The sequence below is a fragment of the Chelonia mydas genome, chromosome 3, assembly GCF_015237465.2.
Source record: "Chelonia mydas isolate rCheMyd1 chromosome 3, rCheMyd1.pri.v2, whole genome shotgun sequence".
NCBI classification, from domain to species: domain Eukaryota; kingdom Metazoa; phylum Chordata; order Testudines; family Cheloniidae; genus Chelonia; species Chelonia mydas.
Genome location: NC_057851.1, coordinates 111,608,444 through 111,623,992, shown reverse-complemented (window position 1 = coordinate 111,623,992; position 15,549 = coordinate 111,608,444). Strand labels below are relative to the sequence as shown.

Sequence of the window (15,549 nt, the reverse complement as noted above, 5' to 3'; positions counted from 1 at the left end):
TTTCCTATAGGAATGGTTTGATTCTACAGTTGAATGTTGTCTCTAGAACAGCAGTTCTCAAACTGTAGCAACCCAAGGACCCCCATTTTGATTTTAAATTTTTCGCGGACCCCCAAGCTGGCTTCTGATTTTCCCCAGGGGTGCTCAACTCCCACTCAGCCCCAGGCCCCGCCTCCACTCCACACCTTCCCCCAAGACCCCACCTTTGCCCCTCCTCTTCCCTGCCTCTTTCCTCCCTCAAGCATGCACTGTCCCTGCTACTCCCGTCCCTCCCAGCACCTCCTGCATACTGCTGAACAGATGTTCCGCAGCATGCAGGAGGCCCTGGGAGGGAGGAGGAGGTGTTGATCAGTGGGGCCGACAGGGAGGTGGTGGAATCTCCTTCCTTAGATATTTTTAAGGTCAGGCTTGACAAAGCCCTGGCTGGGATGATTTAGTTGGGGATTGGTCCTGCTTTGATCAGGGGGTTGGACTAGATGACCTCCTGAGGTCCCTTCCAACCCTGATATTCTATGATTCTATTCTATGACAGCCCCACACATGACTCTCGGACCCCCCTGGAGCCGGACATGACTTGTGGACCTCGTGGAATACCCTTGTGGACCCCAGTTTGAGAACCACTGCTCTAGAACATTCGACTAATTGGAGTTTTTATACAAAGGACTACATTTTGGCAAATGGCCAAATTTTAAGAACTGCTATTACAGCTCATAATGTTCTTTTTATACCAATTGTAAATGAGGATTTGCAGCACACACAAAAAAACATTGCTGTCTTATTCCAGCTTAAACTGGAATCAGCCAGCCATTTATGTTGTCCATTTATCAACCTTGCAATCAAGGCTTGGTTAAGAGCCAGTTATTTTTCAGTGCAGCCCTGATTCCCTATTGTAGCTTATGATCAGGCAGAACGATGCAGTCAAATGACCTCTAATCTAAACATACCCTAATTTTCCATTTTGTCGCAGAATTGAAGAGACGTGGCGACTGTGGCAAAAGTTCTTAGATGACTATTCTCGATTTGAAGACTGGCTGAAAATTTCAGAGAGGACAGCTGCCTTTCCTAGCTCCTCTGGTGTGCTGTATACGGTTGCCAAGGAAGAGCTAAAGAAATTTGAGGTAACTTATTATGTTTGAAATTTAATATCTCCAGATCCTATTACAGCAGCCAGCTGGTTCTCCTTTCAGTACATAAGCTGCTCAATACAGACACATGATACAGAAGAGTTGATGATTTTGCAGCTGTCCCCACTAGCATTTTTTAAGGAAAAAAATTAGAGGCTATAGATATATGGATATATAGATATAGGAAAAGACATACTAGGTCATCCAGTCTCTCACCGTATCAATGCAGGATTGTTCCTTACAGTGCATTGTCCAGGGTTCTGTCCAATGTAATTTTTAAATGTCCCAAATCCTTCTACGCTTTCTCTTTGAAGACTATATACACCCTAAATATTTTCTTTTCCTATAGTTCATCCCATTGCTCCTGGCTGTAATTTTTGGTATTGTACCACCTTAAATAACTCCTCTCCGTTTTCATATTTACACTCTTCAGATATTTGCAAAGTGTTACCACATTCCCATCTTAGATCCTGATCCTGCAAACACTTACACTCACAAGTAACTTTACGCGTGTGAGTATTCGCTTTGATATCACTCGGACAACACACAAGCTAAATGTTTAGCATGTGCATATGTGTTAGCAGGGGTGGGGCCTGAGCTGGGGCTTAGCCGTGTTGTAGTTATTTAACTCATCGGTGTTTGTGACTAGTAACATACTGGACAGAGTGTATGTGTGGTGTGCAAATAAATGGAACTCTCTGGGGGTTGTTCAGGTGAGTTAGTTTCAATTTTCTTTCCTAATTGTGAACACAAGAAAATAAACTCTTTGGGCTTAGGCTTTGGAATGCTTCAGCCAGGCTCAGTTTTTATTACCTGTGTACAAACCTCTGGAAGCTATGGTCATTATTGAAACACTGACAGACCTCTTAATTATAGTGAAGCCGAAGGCTACAGGATAATAATCATGTAAAGGTTGAGATTTATCTGGAAAAGCAATATTCTGTTTGCAGTCCTGCCCATTTGTTCCATCCTCCCTCCGTTCAGTGACCAGAGTCTAAATCATGTTTAGTGAGTTACTGTAAATGAGAGACTACATGCATATCTCAGCTGTCTCCTATGATCACAGCTGACCTGACTTTGCCCTAAGCCTGTTTGTCTATGCTCTCTCACTGTGTTAGCCTTTATATACTGACCTTTACCTTCCAACACACACCACAGTACTCTCACACAGACATATGGAGCTTAGACTGCAGACAAGGACCATAGTTTTTAGTCTAGTACTCCTGTTTAAACTGGTACATCTACATGTACATACAGCTACTATCATCTCAAAGTAGGGATGTAAGTCCAAAATTAGTGTTCATGTGGGGGCAGCCCTGACCAGAGGTAGAAAATTGAGTTCCTTCAGATTGTAACTGTACTTTTTTCCTAATTTTATTCTCCTATCCATCCCACCAATAAGATTAAAACCTTTAAGAACTTTAGCAAAGCACATTAGAAGGCTTCAGTTATTCAGTATGTCATGAGCTCCATTGTACAAAATCACACGGTAGTCCAGTATTTCACTGAGGCTGTAATGCAAAGAGGAACATAAGCAAATGAATCACTGCGTAGCTGAACTGAACATTGGAAAACATATATAATTGCTCTTTTGCTAAACAAGACTTGATAATAGGTGAGGTGGCATTGTAAATTTACACAGAGTTGTAGATTACAAGGTTAAATCTTCTGAGTTAGTAAATCAGTGGTCAGATTGATGCCTCTTCCATGAGAGAATGTGCTTCTGACTCCAATTACAGAACCGCGTGTTGGTTGCTTTCTTCTTTCATTGGCATTTAAACAAAGAGAGTAATTATAGTGACAAGGACCCTTCGGTGTATTTGGTTGTTTTAGACTAGCTCCTTGAGCTATCCCTGTGGGTTCATTGCACAAAAGTGCTTATTTTCATTTTTAATTAACATGCATTCTGGCAAGTGACAGGATTGAGACAATATGCATCTACATAGCTGATGCTGATGATGATTTTGTATTCGGGTCCACTAGCATATTTGTTTTCCAGTGCTATCATTTCTCTCCCTCCTCCTATCCTCATAGTCGCTTCTTCTTCTTTGAGTGCTTGTTCACGTCCATTCCACATTAGGTGTGTGCGTGCCGTGTGCACGAGCGTTGGAAACTTTTTCCCTTAGCGGCTCCCGTCGGGCCAGCGGGGGGCCCCCTGAGTGGCGCCACTGCGTCGTGCATATATACCCCCTGCCGCCCGACTCCCTACAGTTCCTTCTTACCATCCGTGGCGGCGTTGGAACAACCTCTCTCTCTCATATGAGAGCAGTCCCTTAGCCTTTCTCAGAGTTAGATAGCTGTTATCAGTTATCAGAGTAGCAGCCGTGTTAGTCTGTGTCCGCAAAAAGAAAAGGAGGACTTGTGGGACCTTAGAGACGATTAAATTTATTTGAGCATGAGCTTTCGTGACCTACAGCTCACTTCATTGGATGCATCAGTTAGTTAGCATACCTTTGTTGTGGACACTTAAGTGATTAGGTGCTTGGAGACTTCCAGTACCCGCCCCGGGCCGTGGGGCATGCCGCAGGCCCACGGGTTTAAGGCTTGTGCCACGTGCCGCAAGCCTGTGCCAGTTCGTGACTCATGTCTAAGTTGCCTGGGGGAAGAGCATCAGACTGAGTGGTGTAAGATTTGCAAGGTGCTCAAGCCAAGAACGAAGAAAGAAAGAGACTTTCGTTTGAAGCAGTTGTTGATGGAGGCCGCATTGCAGCTACCGGGCCTGGAGTGCCCGACGTCGGCTCCGGTTTCCTCAGTGCGTAGTGCCCCGGAGCCGTCGAGAGACCCAGCATGGGCTAAACATAGAAAGCTATCAAAGGCGCAGACGTTCCCCTCATAGGAGGCCGGCGCTTTCCAAGGTCCTGAGCACCGATAAGAGCGGGAAGGCTGCTGTACCAGCACTGGCATCGGTGGCTTCGGCACCATGAGTCCCACTGAGCTCAGACCTAAGTGAGTTCAGTGTGGACAATGAGCTCGAGGACATAATGGATCAGCTCTCCACACCTGGCACCTTTGAGGTGGCGAATGACCTCATTGAGCTGTCAGCAACGAGCTCCCTCCCGTACAGGGAGAATCCTCCGGCACCCATGCCATGGGTGCCATCGAGGGATAGGCCAGCTACGGTGTGCCGTTCGAGGACACCGTCCCGGAGTTGGTCCCAGTCGAGCTCTGCAACTGCAGACTCCCAGTTACCCATGGCTCAGAAGGAAGTCGTGGTACTGGGAGTGCGTCGGCACAAGGAAGTAACGGAAGGGGCACGACACTCTCCAGCACCACTTAGAGACCAGCACCGGGAGCAGTCGAGATGGCCCTCACCAGAGGACTCCCGCGGATGCCGGTCCCGGGAACCCCAGTCCCTGTCCAGATCCCATTCCCAGTCCCTGGGATATCAGTGCCGGTCCTGCTCCCATTCGGTTAGGAGCCGCTCGTCGATCTCACGCTGGCACAGATCGTCAGCACTGCCGTGACCTTTGCAGTCGGCGTCGCCGCAGTCCGGCACCGACTCCGGCCGTTACAGTTACTCACACCGTGCTCTGGACAGCAGGGACCCTCAGACGGGTTGGCACCCCCAGTGGGGGCCTCTAGGTCATTGGCCCTTCTGGACTCCTTGGGCCTATCAACAGCACCAAGGGGCCCCGTCCAGGGCGAGCTTCTCAGTGCAGCGGTGCTGGTCCCCACACCAACACCCGACGGCGCCGGAAGCTACAGTATCCAGGCCTCCAGCATCCCCCCAGGATAAACTGGAGAGACCAGTACTGAGTCCGGTGCCGCCCAAGGTCTCCAGCCCTGGCCCAAGCCGGAGGCCCCTCCCATGGGAGGAGGGGAGCAGGAGGACCAGCCAGAGGGGGTTGAGCAGCTGCTAACTTCCTTGTCATCCCCGGATAAGGTGGTGGCGAGTACAGCGGTGTCCAGCCCTCCACCCATAGACCACAGAGCCCACCAGGAGCTACTACATAGGGTCGCCCAGAACTTGGGGTTGCATGGCGAGGAGATGGTTGAGCAGGAGGACCCCATGGTGGACATTTTGAGGCCCGAAGGTCCATCTAGAATAGCGCTCCCGCTCATTAAGACCATCAAATCGAATTATAAGACTATATGGCAGACCCCAGCCTCCAGCCAAAGGTGTGGAGTGCAAATACTTTGCCCTGTCAAAGGGCTACGAATTCTTGTTCTGCTACCCAAGTCCATGCTTCCTGGTGGTCTCGGCGGTGAACGAAAGGGAGCGCCATAGACAACAGGCCCCGGCCCCTAAGGCCAAGGAGGCAAAATGCCTGGACCTTTTTGGCAGAACGGTGTACTTGTCAGGGGGCCTTCAGTTGAGGATTGCTAACCAGCAAGCCATCCTCAACAAGCATAATTTTAACTCCTGGGCAGCGGTGGGGAAGTTTAAGGACAACCTCCCGCAAGGTTCCCAACAGGAGTTTATGGCCCTGGTGGACAAGGGCAAGGCAGTAGCCAAGACCTCTCTCCAGGCCTCCCTGGATTCAGCAGACGCAGCAGCCAGAACAATCGCGTCGGGGGTGGTCATGAGGTGCTCGGCATGGCTTCAGGAGTCAGGCCTGCCGCCTGAGGTCCAGAATACGCTTCAGGACCTCCCCTGTGAAGGGTCCGGGCTCTTTTCGGACCAGACAGACGCGAGGCTGCATAGCCTCAAGGACTCGAGGGGTACACTTAAGTCGCTGAGTATGCACACCCCGGTGACGCAGAGGAAGCCCTTTAAGCCGCAGCCTCCCCCTCAGCGCCAGTACCAGCCTCGTCATAGGCGTGAGCCTTACTGTAGGCGAGGCAGGGATAACAGGCGACGGCACAATAATAACAACAATAATGCGCCAGGTCAGAACAAAGGTCAGCACAAATCCCAGCCGGGCACTAAGCCAGGCTTTTGAAGGTGTGCTCGGGGACAGCGTGCCAGACCAGTCACCAGATCCGTCCCTCTGTTTCCTGAACCGCCTGTCCCATTTCTCCCGTGTGTCATCCAACATTAAGTCGGAACCATTGGGTCTTACGCATGGTACAGAACGGGTACTCGTTGAAATTCTCTTCCCTCCCTCCCTCCCACCACCCCTTCCCCATCCTCTTCAGGGACCCCTCTCACGAGCATCTCCTAGAGAAGGAGGTTCGCTCGCTGCTAGAGGCGGGGGCGGTAGAGGTGGTGCTGCACGGCCTAAAGGGGAAAGGTTTCTACTCCCGGTACTTCCTCATCCCCAAGGCCAAAGGGGGCCTTCATCCCATTTTAGACCTGCGTGGGCTCAACAAGTTCCTGGTCAAGGCCCGGTTCTGCATGGTCTTTCTGGGCACCATCATCTCTTCCTTGGATCCGGAGGGCTGGTACGCTGCCCTCGACATGAAGGACAAGTACTTCACCCTTCGCCATCCACCCTGCACATCGGCAGTTCCTGCACTTCACCGTGGGCCAAGAACATTACCAGTTTGTGGTTCTCCCATTAGGTCTAGCTGCGGCCCCACGGGTGTTCACGAAATTTGTGGCGGTGGTGGCAGCCTTCTTACGGAGGCAGAGGATCCGGGTTTACCCGTACCTTGACGACTGGCTCCTAGCAGGTCGATCCAAAGCGGAAGTGCGGGGCCTCATGGAGGTGGCCTTGAGATTGTTCCGCAAGCCTTCCAGTATCCTGATTCTGGGCTATCCAGCAAGCGGTGACCTCCCTGCGCCATTTTCCAACAACAACGGCCGGGTGCTGCCTGCGGCTGCTGGGCCACATGGCAGCATGCACGCATGTAGTCAGGCTTGCCAGACTGAGACTCAGGACTTTGCAGGTGTGCTTCGCTCAGGTGTACCGCCGAGGCAGGGACCCCCTGGACTTGGTAGTGACAGCCCCAAGGGACGTGCTGGACTCCCTGCTGTGGTGGCAATCCCAGCCTATGGTTTGCGAAGGCATCCCCTTTGCCGCCCCACAACCGGGCCTGACGCTGGTGATGGACACGTCAGACCGCGGATGGGGGCTCACCGGGGGGACCTCAGGACTCAGGGCTTGTGGTCCGGAGCAGAGCAGTCACTCCCTATCAATGTGAAGGAGCTCAGGGCAGTTCGTCTAGCCTGCCAGACCTTTCACGCCACTCTGAGTGATCACTGCATGACAGTTCTGACAGACAACACTACTGACATGTTTTATATAAACAAGAAAGGCGGGGCCCATTCCTCGCCGCTCTCCTCCTCTGGGACCTTTGTATAGTTCACGCCATTCACCTCGAGGTGTCGTATCTCCCGGGGGTGCGAAACGAGCTGGCAGACTACCTCAGCAGGTCGTATCACATGCATGAGTGGACGCTCAGAGTGGACGTCATGCTTTCGCTCTTCCACGGGTGGGGGTTTCCCCGGGTAGACCTGTTTGCCACTAGGGTCAACACCCAGTGCCCGCGGTTCTGCTCGTTCCAGGGCCACAGCCCTGGCTCAGTCACAGACGCGTTTGCGATCCCGTGGGGAGGGGGCTTAATATATGCCTTTCCCCCGCTCCCCGTGGTACACAAGGTCCTGCCCAAGGTACGCAGGGAGAGGGCGGTGATGTCCTCATCGCCCTGGCATGGCCCTGCCAGCACTGGTACACATCGCTCCTAGAGGTATCGGTGGAGGCCCCAGTAGTCCTGCCCCTACACCGGGATCTCATTACACAGGACGGCGGGTGGCTTCTCCACCCCGACCTACAGTCACTGCACCTGACGGCGTGGAAGCTCTGTGGCTAAACACCTTGGAGAGCGAGTACTCCCTTCCAGAGCAGCAGATTCTGCTTGGCAGTAGGAAGCCCTCTACCAGGGCTACCTATATGGCCAAGTGGAAAAGTTCTTGTGTTGGTGTGAGCCTTGACGAGTGCAGCCCTGCCAGGCCCTGGTGCAAGCCATCCTAGAGTACCTCCTGCACCTCAAGCAGCAGGGGCTGGCCCCGTCCTCACTCAGGCATCTGGCGGCCATCTCCGCCTTCCATCCAGGGTTTTCGGGGGGGCTCGGTGTTTTCCGACCCAGTGGTGGGACAGTTCCTTAAAGGATTGGAGAAGATGTTTCTGTTCTCACGCCCCGCAGTCCCTCCATGGAACCTTAACTTGGTCCTCTCTAAGCTCATGAGCCCCTTGCTACCTGCTCCCTCTTCCACCTTTCCTGGAAGGTGGCATTTCTGGTGACCATAACCTCAGCAGAAGGGTGTCTGAGCTGAGGGCTCTCACCTCTGAGCCACCGTATACAGTGTTTCACAAGGATAAGGTGCAGCTCCGGCCGCACCCCAAGTTCCTCCCTAAGGTGGTCTCGCAATTCCGTTTGGGCCAGGATATTTGTCTGCCGGTGTTTTTTCAAAACCCCATATGGACCCAAGTCACCGCAGCCTGCACACTCTGGATGTGCGTCGAGCGCTGGCGTTCTATTTGGAGCACACCAAGCCCTTTCGCAAATCCGCGCAGCTGTTCATGGCTGTAGCTGAGAGGATGAAAGGCCTCCCGGTGTCAGCGCAGCAGATCTCTTGGATTACAAGCTGCATCCAGGCGTGCTCTGAGCTCACAGGTGTTCCGGCCCCGGCAGTCACGGCCCACTCTACCAGGATGCAAGCGACTTCCACTGCTTTCCTGGTTGTTCACGTCCATTCCACCACCCACCCTCCTACCCCTCTGTCAGAGTCGCCAGCTAGAAGGAACCGGAGGGGGTCGGGTGGCAAGGGTATATATGCACGGCGCAGTGGCGCCACTCAGAGGGCCCCCCACCGGCCCGACGGGAGCCACTAAGGGGATAAGTTTCCGATGCTCATACACACGGTGCACGCACACCTAATGTGGAATGGACGTGAACAGCACATCTCGAAGAACAACAGTTACGAGAAGGTAAGTAACTGGTTTTTTTGCCGCCTCATACTACACCATGCAGACTTGCACAACTGTGATCTGGAACCAAAGCCAATTCACTTCTTTATCATTTCCTTTAAATTGCATGTGTCCCAAATAGAGCTGAGTGAAATATTCAACACATTTAGCCCTTTTCTCTGTTCGTGAGTCATCAGCAAAACAAATTTTGCTTTTGAGAAATTCAACAATAAATTTGTGAACAAATTCAAGCCTACAAAGTGCTCACCAGGTTCTTACTATGACTTGCTTTTTGAGAATTTGCTATTCACACAGTGTGATTGATCATCTAAGTCACATGGTACTGTTTCTGTTCCCAAATTGGTTGACTGAAACTTTTATAACCTGAAGAATGTTACCAGATGTGCCCATTACTTTGGGGTAGGGTCATTTATTAGGGTTACTCTTCTGGGGGGTGGGTCTGTAATTCTATCAATGTACTGATTGTGTCACTTGTGCTCTTATACAAAGCTCTGCTTCTCCCTTCTGCAAGTCCCCTCCCAGGACCTAGGCTCCCCAGAGCTGGGTTTTTCCAGCCCCAGAATCAGACGAACACACACACACACATACTAACAGAGCACGTCTGAAGAGGACCGGGTCAATCAGCACTCCCAAGCTGACCCCTTATATGTCCCTGGACTCAGGAAGCTGGGCCAAGCAGCACTTTCAAGCTGCCACCCTCAGAAGCCCTTGGATTCAACAGGCTGGGTCGAGCAGCACCTCCGAGCTGTCACCCTCATATGCCATGGGCACAGCACCGGCATAGAGTTTGCCTGAGCAGCTGGGTCGAGCAGCACTTCCAGTCTGCCACACTCATATGCCCCTGGCTCAGCAGGCTGGGTTGAGCAGCACTTCCAAGCTGCCACACTCATCTGCCCCAGGTTCAGCACGTCCCTGTCCCCACTTTCACAGTGCAATTGTTCTGGTAGTAACCCACTTGATGGGCAGACCACACAGGATTTTTGGGTACTGCAGGGATCTTTAGCTTAGGTCTGAGGAGTGTTGCTGAAGAGTGAATGGGGAAGCCAAAAGACACCCACGAGGGGGGGAGAGAGAGAGAAGCAACCAGCTTAACCGTGAAAGTTATTTATTGCCAGGTAATAACCATACAAGGGGAGCCAAACAAACAAAGCAGTTATAATATTAAATCTAACTTATATTTGATTATAAAAGTCAGGTTTAGAAAACTATAACTGATCACACAAGTCAGGGTCAGAAGGTCATACCTACAGAGAGAGAGTGAGAGCTGGGTTCTCACCACGCCGTGAAGCTTGAATCGATCGGGGTTCCCAGGTGGTGGAGGTGGTAGCTGAGGGTCTGGAGTGCTGGAGACAGGCAGAGCCCCCAGCACAATCAGTCAGGAGAAGATGAAGTCCCAATAGGACTGATGCAGATTTTGGATCCAGGCATGAGAGCACTTACTTGAGCATGGGGAGGGATTTTTGTCGGGAAAGAACAGTAGTTCAAGGGAGAACACTAGATTCATTTATGGGTAAACTGATAGCTCAAAATAGTACACCAAAGTTGGTTTGTTCAGGCTAGACAATAGGAACTGCTCATTCCTGACTATGGGTGGTGTTCCTTTGAAGGAGCTCGCAATGCAATTAGGCAGCTTCAGTATTTTGGATACCAATAAAGGATTTATTACTAGAATTTCTCTGATAACTACTGAGCTGGGTGTGTGCAGGTTTTGGTTCATTAACATCTGGAGCAGAGATCCCCCAGAGTTCAGTGTGGTTCTTGCCTTGAAATCTCTGTTCTCCATTCTGTATGTTAATGGGGTTGCCTCCCTGTCCCATCCTTGATACAAATGAGGCTAGGGGAGTTTCCCTAATCCTGTTACTCTTGTTGGGAGAGGTTTAGGTGTGTCTTCCCCTGCCTTTTCGTTGCTTTTTGTAAGTCTGTCTTCTGATCGGCTTTGGTTCAAGCAAAGGCTCGGGGGGTGGGGGGAGAATGTCTTTCTTAAGTCAGACAGGCTGGGTACTGCCCCCCAGTTCCCCAAGAACACAGAGCTGGTAGGTAACAAGTAGGATTTGAATAAGTCACATGTGGCCTGGCCATTTGCTCAAACACAGATTTGTATAAATATTCACAAAACTTTCTCTCTCTGTGACTGTGGAAATAAAAATGGCTCTCATACCTCTCATACTGAAGATAAATAAAAGGTGCCTGAAATACTGTCAAAGCAAATTCACAATTATTATTCATATGAAGACTTCTCAGCATCTGCCAAGTGGTAGTGACTTGAGAAAGTCTCAGCGTCTGCCAAGTCATTGTGACTTGAGAAATCTTATAAAACCATAGAAATTTTTGCTTTGACGTCTTTAAAAATTTGACATCGCCATTTACAGTGCTTGTTTGTTTGTAACCCACTGAAATTTTATTAGTCAATACCACAGGCAACCCTCTACTATAACATTTTAAGAGACCTTTAATCTCTTTCAGAATTTACACCCTCCATATTCTAAAATATGCAGGTAAAAGATTGGACAGCCAAGAAAGGACAGTACCTCATTCTTGGAATAAAACTGTGCTTGCTGCTGTCATTGTGACAGGAGCATTCTCACTGAAATGCTTGGTCCTTACTGCCATTTATTGATTTTGTAAACAGCGACATTTCTCTTTGCTCATCCCAATCAAAAGGCCCCAATCCTACAATCAGGTCAGTACCAGCAAATGTTTGCACCCATGTTGGAGTCTATATGGTTCCCCAAAGGGTCTGCCCATACAGATCCAATTTCAGGATTGGAGCCAAAGACAAGAACAATCTGAGACTATTTACCAATTGCAGGAGCTGACACTCTGATAGTGTCTTTTGTTGTTTCCACTGTTATTTTAGGCCTTCCAACGGCAAGTGCATGAAAGTCTGACACAGCTGGAACTGATTAATAAACAGTACCGCCGCCTGGCCCGAGAAAACCGCACTGACTCTGCTTGCAGCCTCAAACAGATGGTCCATGAAGGGAACCAGAGATGGGACAACTTACAAAAGCGAGTCACTTCCATCCTGCGCAGGCTAAAAGTATTTCTCCATTTTCAAGCCATTCTCTTTCAGAACTAGACTGTATGCATGGAGAGTATTGTGAGCTTCTGACTCCTCAAGCCCATGCAAGTTTTCTCTTTGGCTGGGTTATTTAAATTTTATTTTGATGATTTCATGGGTGCTCTGTCTAAAGTAGTTAAGTAATACATTGCAGGAAGATGTAGAGTTGGACCTGGGTGCCCTAATTCCCCTTAGAAGAGAAGAACAAGAATTCTTGCAGCTGAACTTTTGTAACTGTTCTCTTCAATCAGACTCAGAAGATAGGGAAGTGAAAACTAACTTTTGTGGAAGCTTCACATTGTTTCGGTTGTTTTCCCCTTTTGCTTTTTCAGCATTTTATTGGCCAGCGCGAGGAATTTGAGGCAGCACGTGACAGCATTCTGGTCTGGCTAACAGAGATGGATCTGCAGTTGACCAACATTGAACATTTCTCAGAGTGTGATGTCCAAGCAAAGATAAAGCAACTCAAGGTACAGGGGGCCACCCCGTCTATGGCATCAAAAATATCCAAATAGGAAATGAGAGCGTAAGAAATGTTCCATAAATAGTGTTATGTGATTAAAACCTTTATTCCCAGGACATGGGCTCAGCCCCAGTCAATCAATGGAACCATTGCTCTTTATAGAGCATGGTCTATGCGCTGATGAGTTCTTTGATGGCTGCTGAGTCCAGTGTGCGAGTGACAGTCCTGTGCATAGGTAGGGCACACCCATGCACTAGCAATGCTCTGAATCTGAGCAACAGATTCTTTTCTCCTCTGATGCCAGTCATTACAGAGCTTGATCCAGTCCACCTCGCAATGCCTCATTCCATCTACAAGCTGTCTCTGCCAACCAGAGCGGTATTCTGCACTCCTTTCCCAATCATCCACAGAGATTCCAAAGGATACTACATCATCTTTGTAAGCATCCCAAAATCTGCACAGCAGTCTGCCTCTCTTTCTAGACCCTTCACAAGCTTCAGAGTACAGCACAGTCTTTGGGATCCTGTAATCCGGCATTTGCTTGGCGTGTCTAAGCCACCTGATTCTTTTCTTACTAATCAGTCTTCCCATTAATGATATACCAGCATGATTTAACACTTCCACATGTGTCACCCTGTCTTGCCATCTTATTAGAAGAATTTTATGCAAGCATCTGATATGAAAGCTGTTTATTCTTTTGATATGTTTGGCATAAGTCATCCATGTATCTGAGCCATATAGAAGGGTGGATTAAACACATATCTCATAAATACGGATTTTCACTTTAGTTGACAATTAGTTATTGTTCCAAACTCTGTCTTGCAAAAGACCAAGATTCCTAGCTGCTTTGCCGATTTTACTAGTGAGCTCCACATCCAGATCTACATTGCTGGTAACAGTAGAGCCAAGGTGGCAAAATTGGTTAACAACATCCGTACAAATAAAGTGATATCTGGAACTGGTTCTGAAGAGCCTTGGTGCATGATAAGTCTTCTTCAAGCTTATTGCTAGCCCAGAGATTTTGCATGAATCAGAGAACTTGGTAATAAGATGTCGTAGGGCATCAACAATTTGAGCCACAAGAGCTGCATCACATGCAAACAACAGGTCCTTTATGATATTTCCTTCACCTTCATCTTGGCTCTGAACCTTGCAGTGTTAAACAAACCTCCATCAGGTCTAGTGCTAAGATAGACACCCTCTCAAACATCATGGAACACATGTTGAAACAGGAATGAGAAGTAAATATTAAACAATATAGAAGCCAGTACGTAGCCCTGCTTCACTCCATTGTTGAAGTTCAATGAGTCGGACTCTTGTTTTTCATACATTATAGTTGCCTTCGTGCCATTGTGTAAGAATTTCACAAAGTTTAGCAATATAGGTGGACAAGCAAGCTTCTTCAGAACAATGTAAAGCCCTGACCGACTAACCATTTCAGAGGCTTTTGTTAAATCTATAAAAACCATGTACAGTTTAATACGCTTCTCTCTGTACTTTTCCTGCAGTTGTCTTACAGAGAAGACCATGTCTATGGTAGACCTTCCTTAGTGGAAGCCACACTGGCTTAGAGGATAGATTCTCTAAGCTAAAGTTTGAAGTCTAGGTAAAAAAATACAGATTAAGATTTTTTTTAACAATATTAAGAAGAGATATACCTGTATGGTTATTACAATAACTTCTGTCTCCTTTGTTTTTAGAGAGTTGGATGAAACGAGCATCCTTAATATATTGTAGAACAGTTTTTTCCTTCCAAGAGAGTAGCAATAACTCATTTAATCTTTGCAGCAAGTCTTTTCACATTTGTAGATTTCAGCAGAAACAGATCCTGAAGCTTTGTTGTTGGGAACCTTTTTGGATGCTTTGGTCAAGTTCCTCTACTGTAGGCTTGACATCCAGCAAACTTCAAACCCAGGAAATTTGTCTGGCACATATTGGCCTACTACAGACTCCCTTGAGTATATCATTCCATGTGCTCAATCCACCTCACCCATTGCTTTCCTTTATCTGTTATGATATTGCCATCCTGATCTTTCAGCAGAGCTGTCTTGTTCTTTATCGGCTCAATGGCTTTTCTAATGCCCTCATACAACTGTCTACTGTCACCTGTGTCAGCTGCCTGTTGGATACTGCCACAGAGACCCAACCAAAATTCTTGAGCACACATCCTGGAAGCTATTTGAACAACCTTACGAGCTTCTCTTAGATTGTTGAGCAAATTAGTAGTAAAAGTAGACTTGTAAGTGATCAGCACAGATCTTTTCATGTCAATGAGTGGCAGTAGTATCTCCTAATGGTCTACGTACCATTTTTTTAGTACTCTTTCCAAAACTCTTGATGGCCACATTGTACGTACTTATCTTCAGGACTTCACATGCATCTGAAGCAGTTTTATTTGTTCCATCTGTCTTTGCTGCTACTTCATTTAAAAAGCCTGTTTCTTGATAGGATCATTGATTTGTCACATGTCAATATGAGTTTCCATGGCAGTTTTATTATGGTGCATCCTCTTAGCTTGAAATTTCACTTTGCAGCAGGCAAGAGAGTGCTCTGTGTCACAGTCTGCACTTTAGAAGGATCATGTATGAAAGATATCTTTCAAATATGTATATTTTATGAATACCAATTCCAGCTGATGCCAGTGCCTGGACCTCCGGTGTCTCCACCAGGTAGTTTTCTGATGTTACCAGCAAAGAACGTGTTGGTCACTGATAAGCCTTGCCTGGCATAGAGCTTGAGAACTCTGACCATTATCATTCATACATTCAGTGCCATTCCTACCCAGAATCCCAGGCCAGATCTCAACATTGAATCCAACTATTGCATTGAAGTCTCTCACTATTAGGATGGGTTCTTTCCATGAAATCCTGCCAATCAGTTCTTCCAGCTGTTGGTAAGAGCTATCCTTCTCCTCATTGCTAGCCTGAAGAGTTGGAGCATAGACACGGCTGAGGTTGATGAACCCTTTCTATAGACGAACTCGAAGTGTCATGATACATGTGGACTCTGCAATGGGAGCTTCGCACAATGATATAAGTTCATTTCTGAGAGCAAAACCTACACCACACCCTCTCCTTACTCCTTCAG

The 15,549-nt window shown here is 48.3% G+C and overlaps 1 protein-coding gene across 1 annotated transcript in view; it reads left to right on the top strand.

Moving 5' to 3' along the window:
• SYNE1 (spectrin repeat containing nuclear envelope protein 1) overlaps positions 1 to 15,549 on the top strand; it is a 497,076-nt gene that overhangs the window by 455,981 nt on the left and 25,546 nt on the right. Inside the window, 3 exon segments of the mRNA XM_043543166.1 lie at positions 968 to 1,118; positions 11,796 to 11,978; positions 12,332 to 12,469. Coding sequence (XP_043399101.1) covers positions 968 to 1,118; positions 11,796 to 11,978; positions 12,332 to 12,469 — 472 coding nt within the window.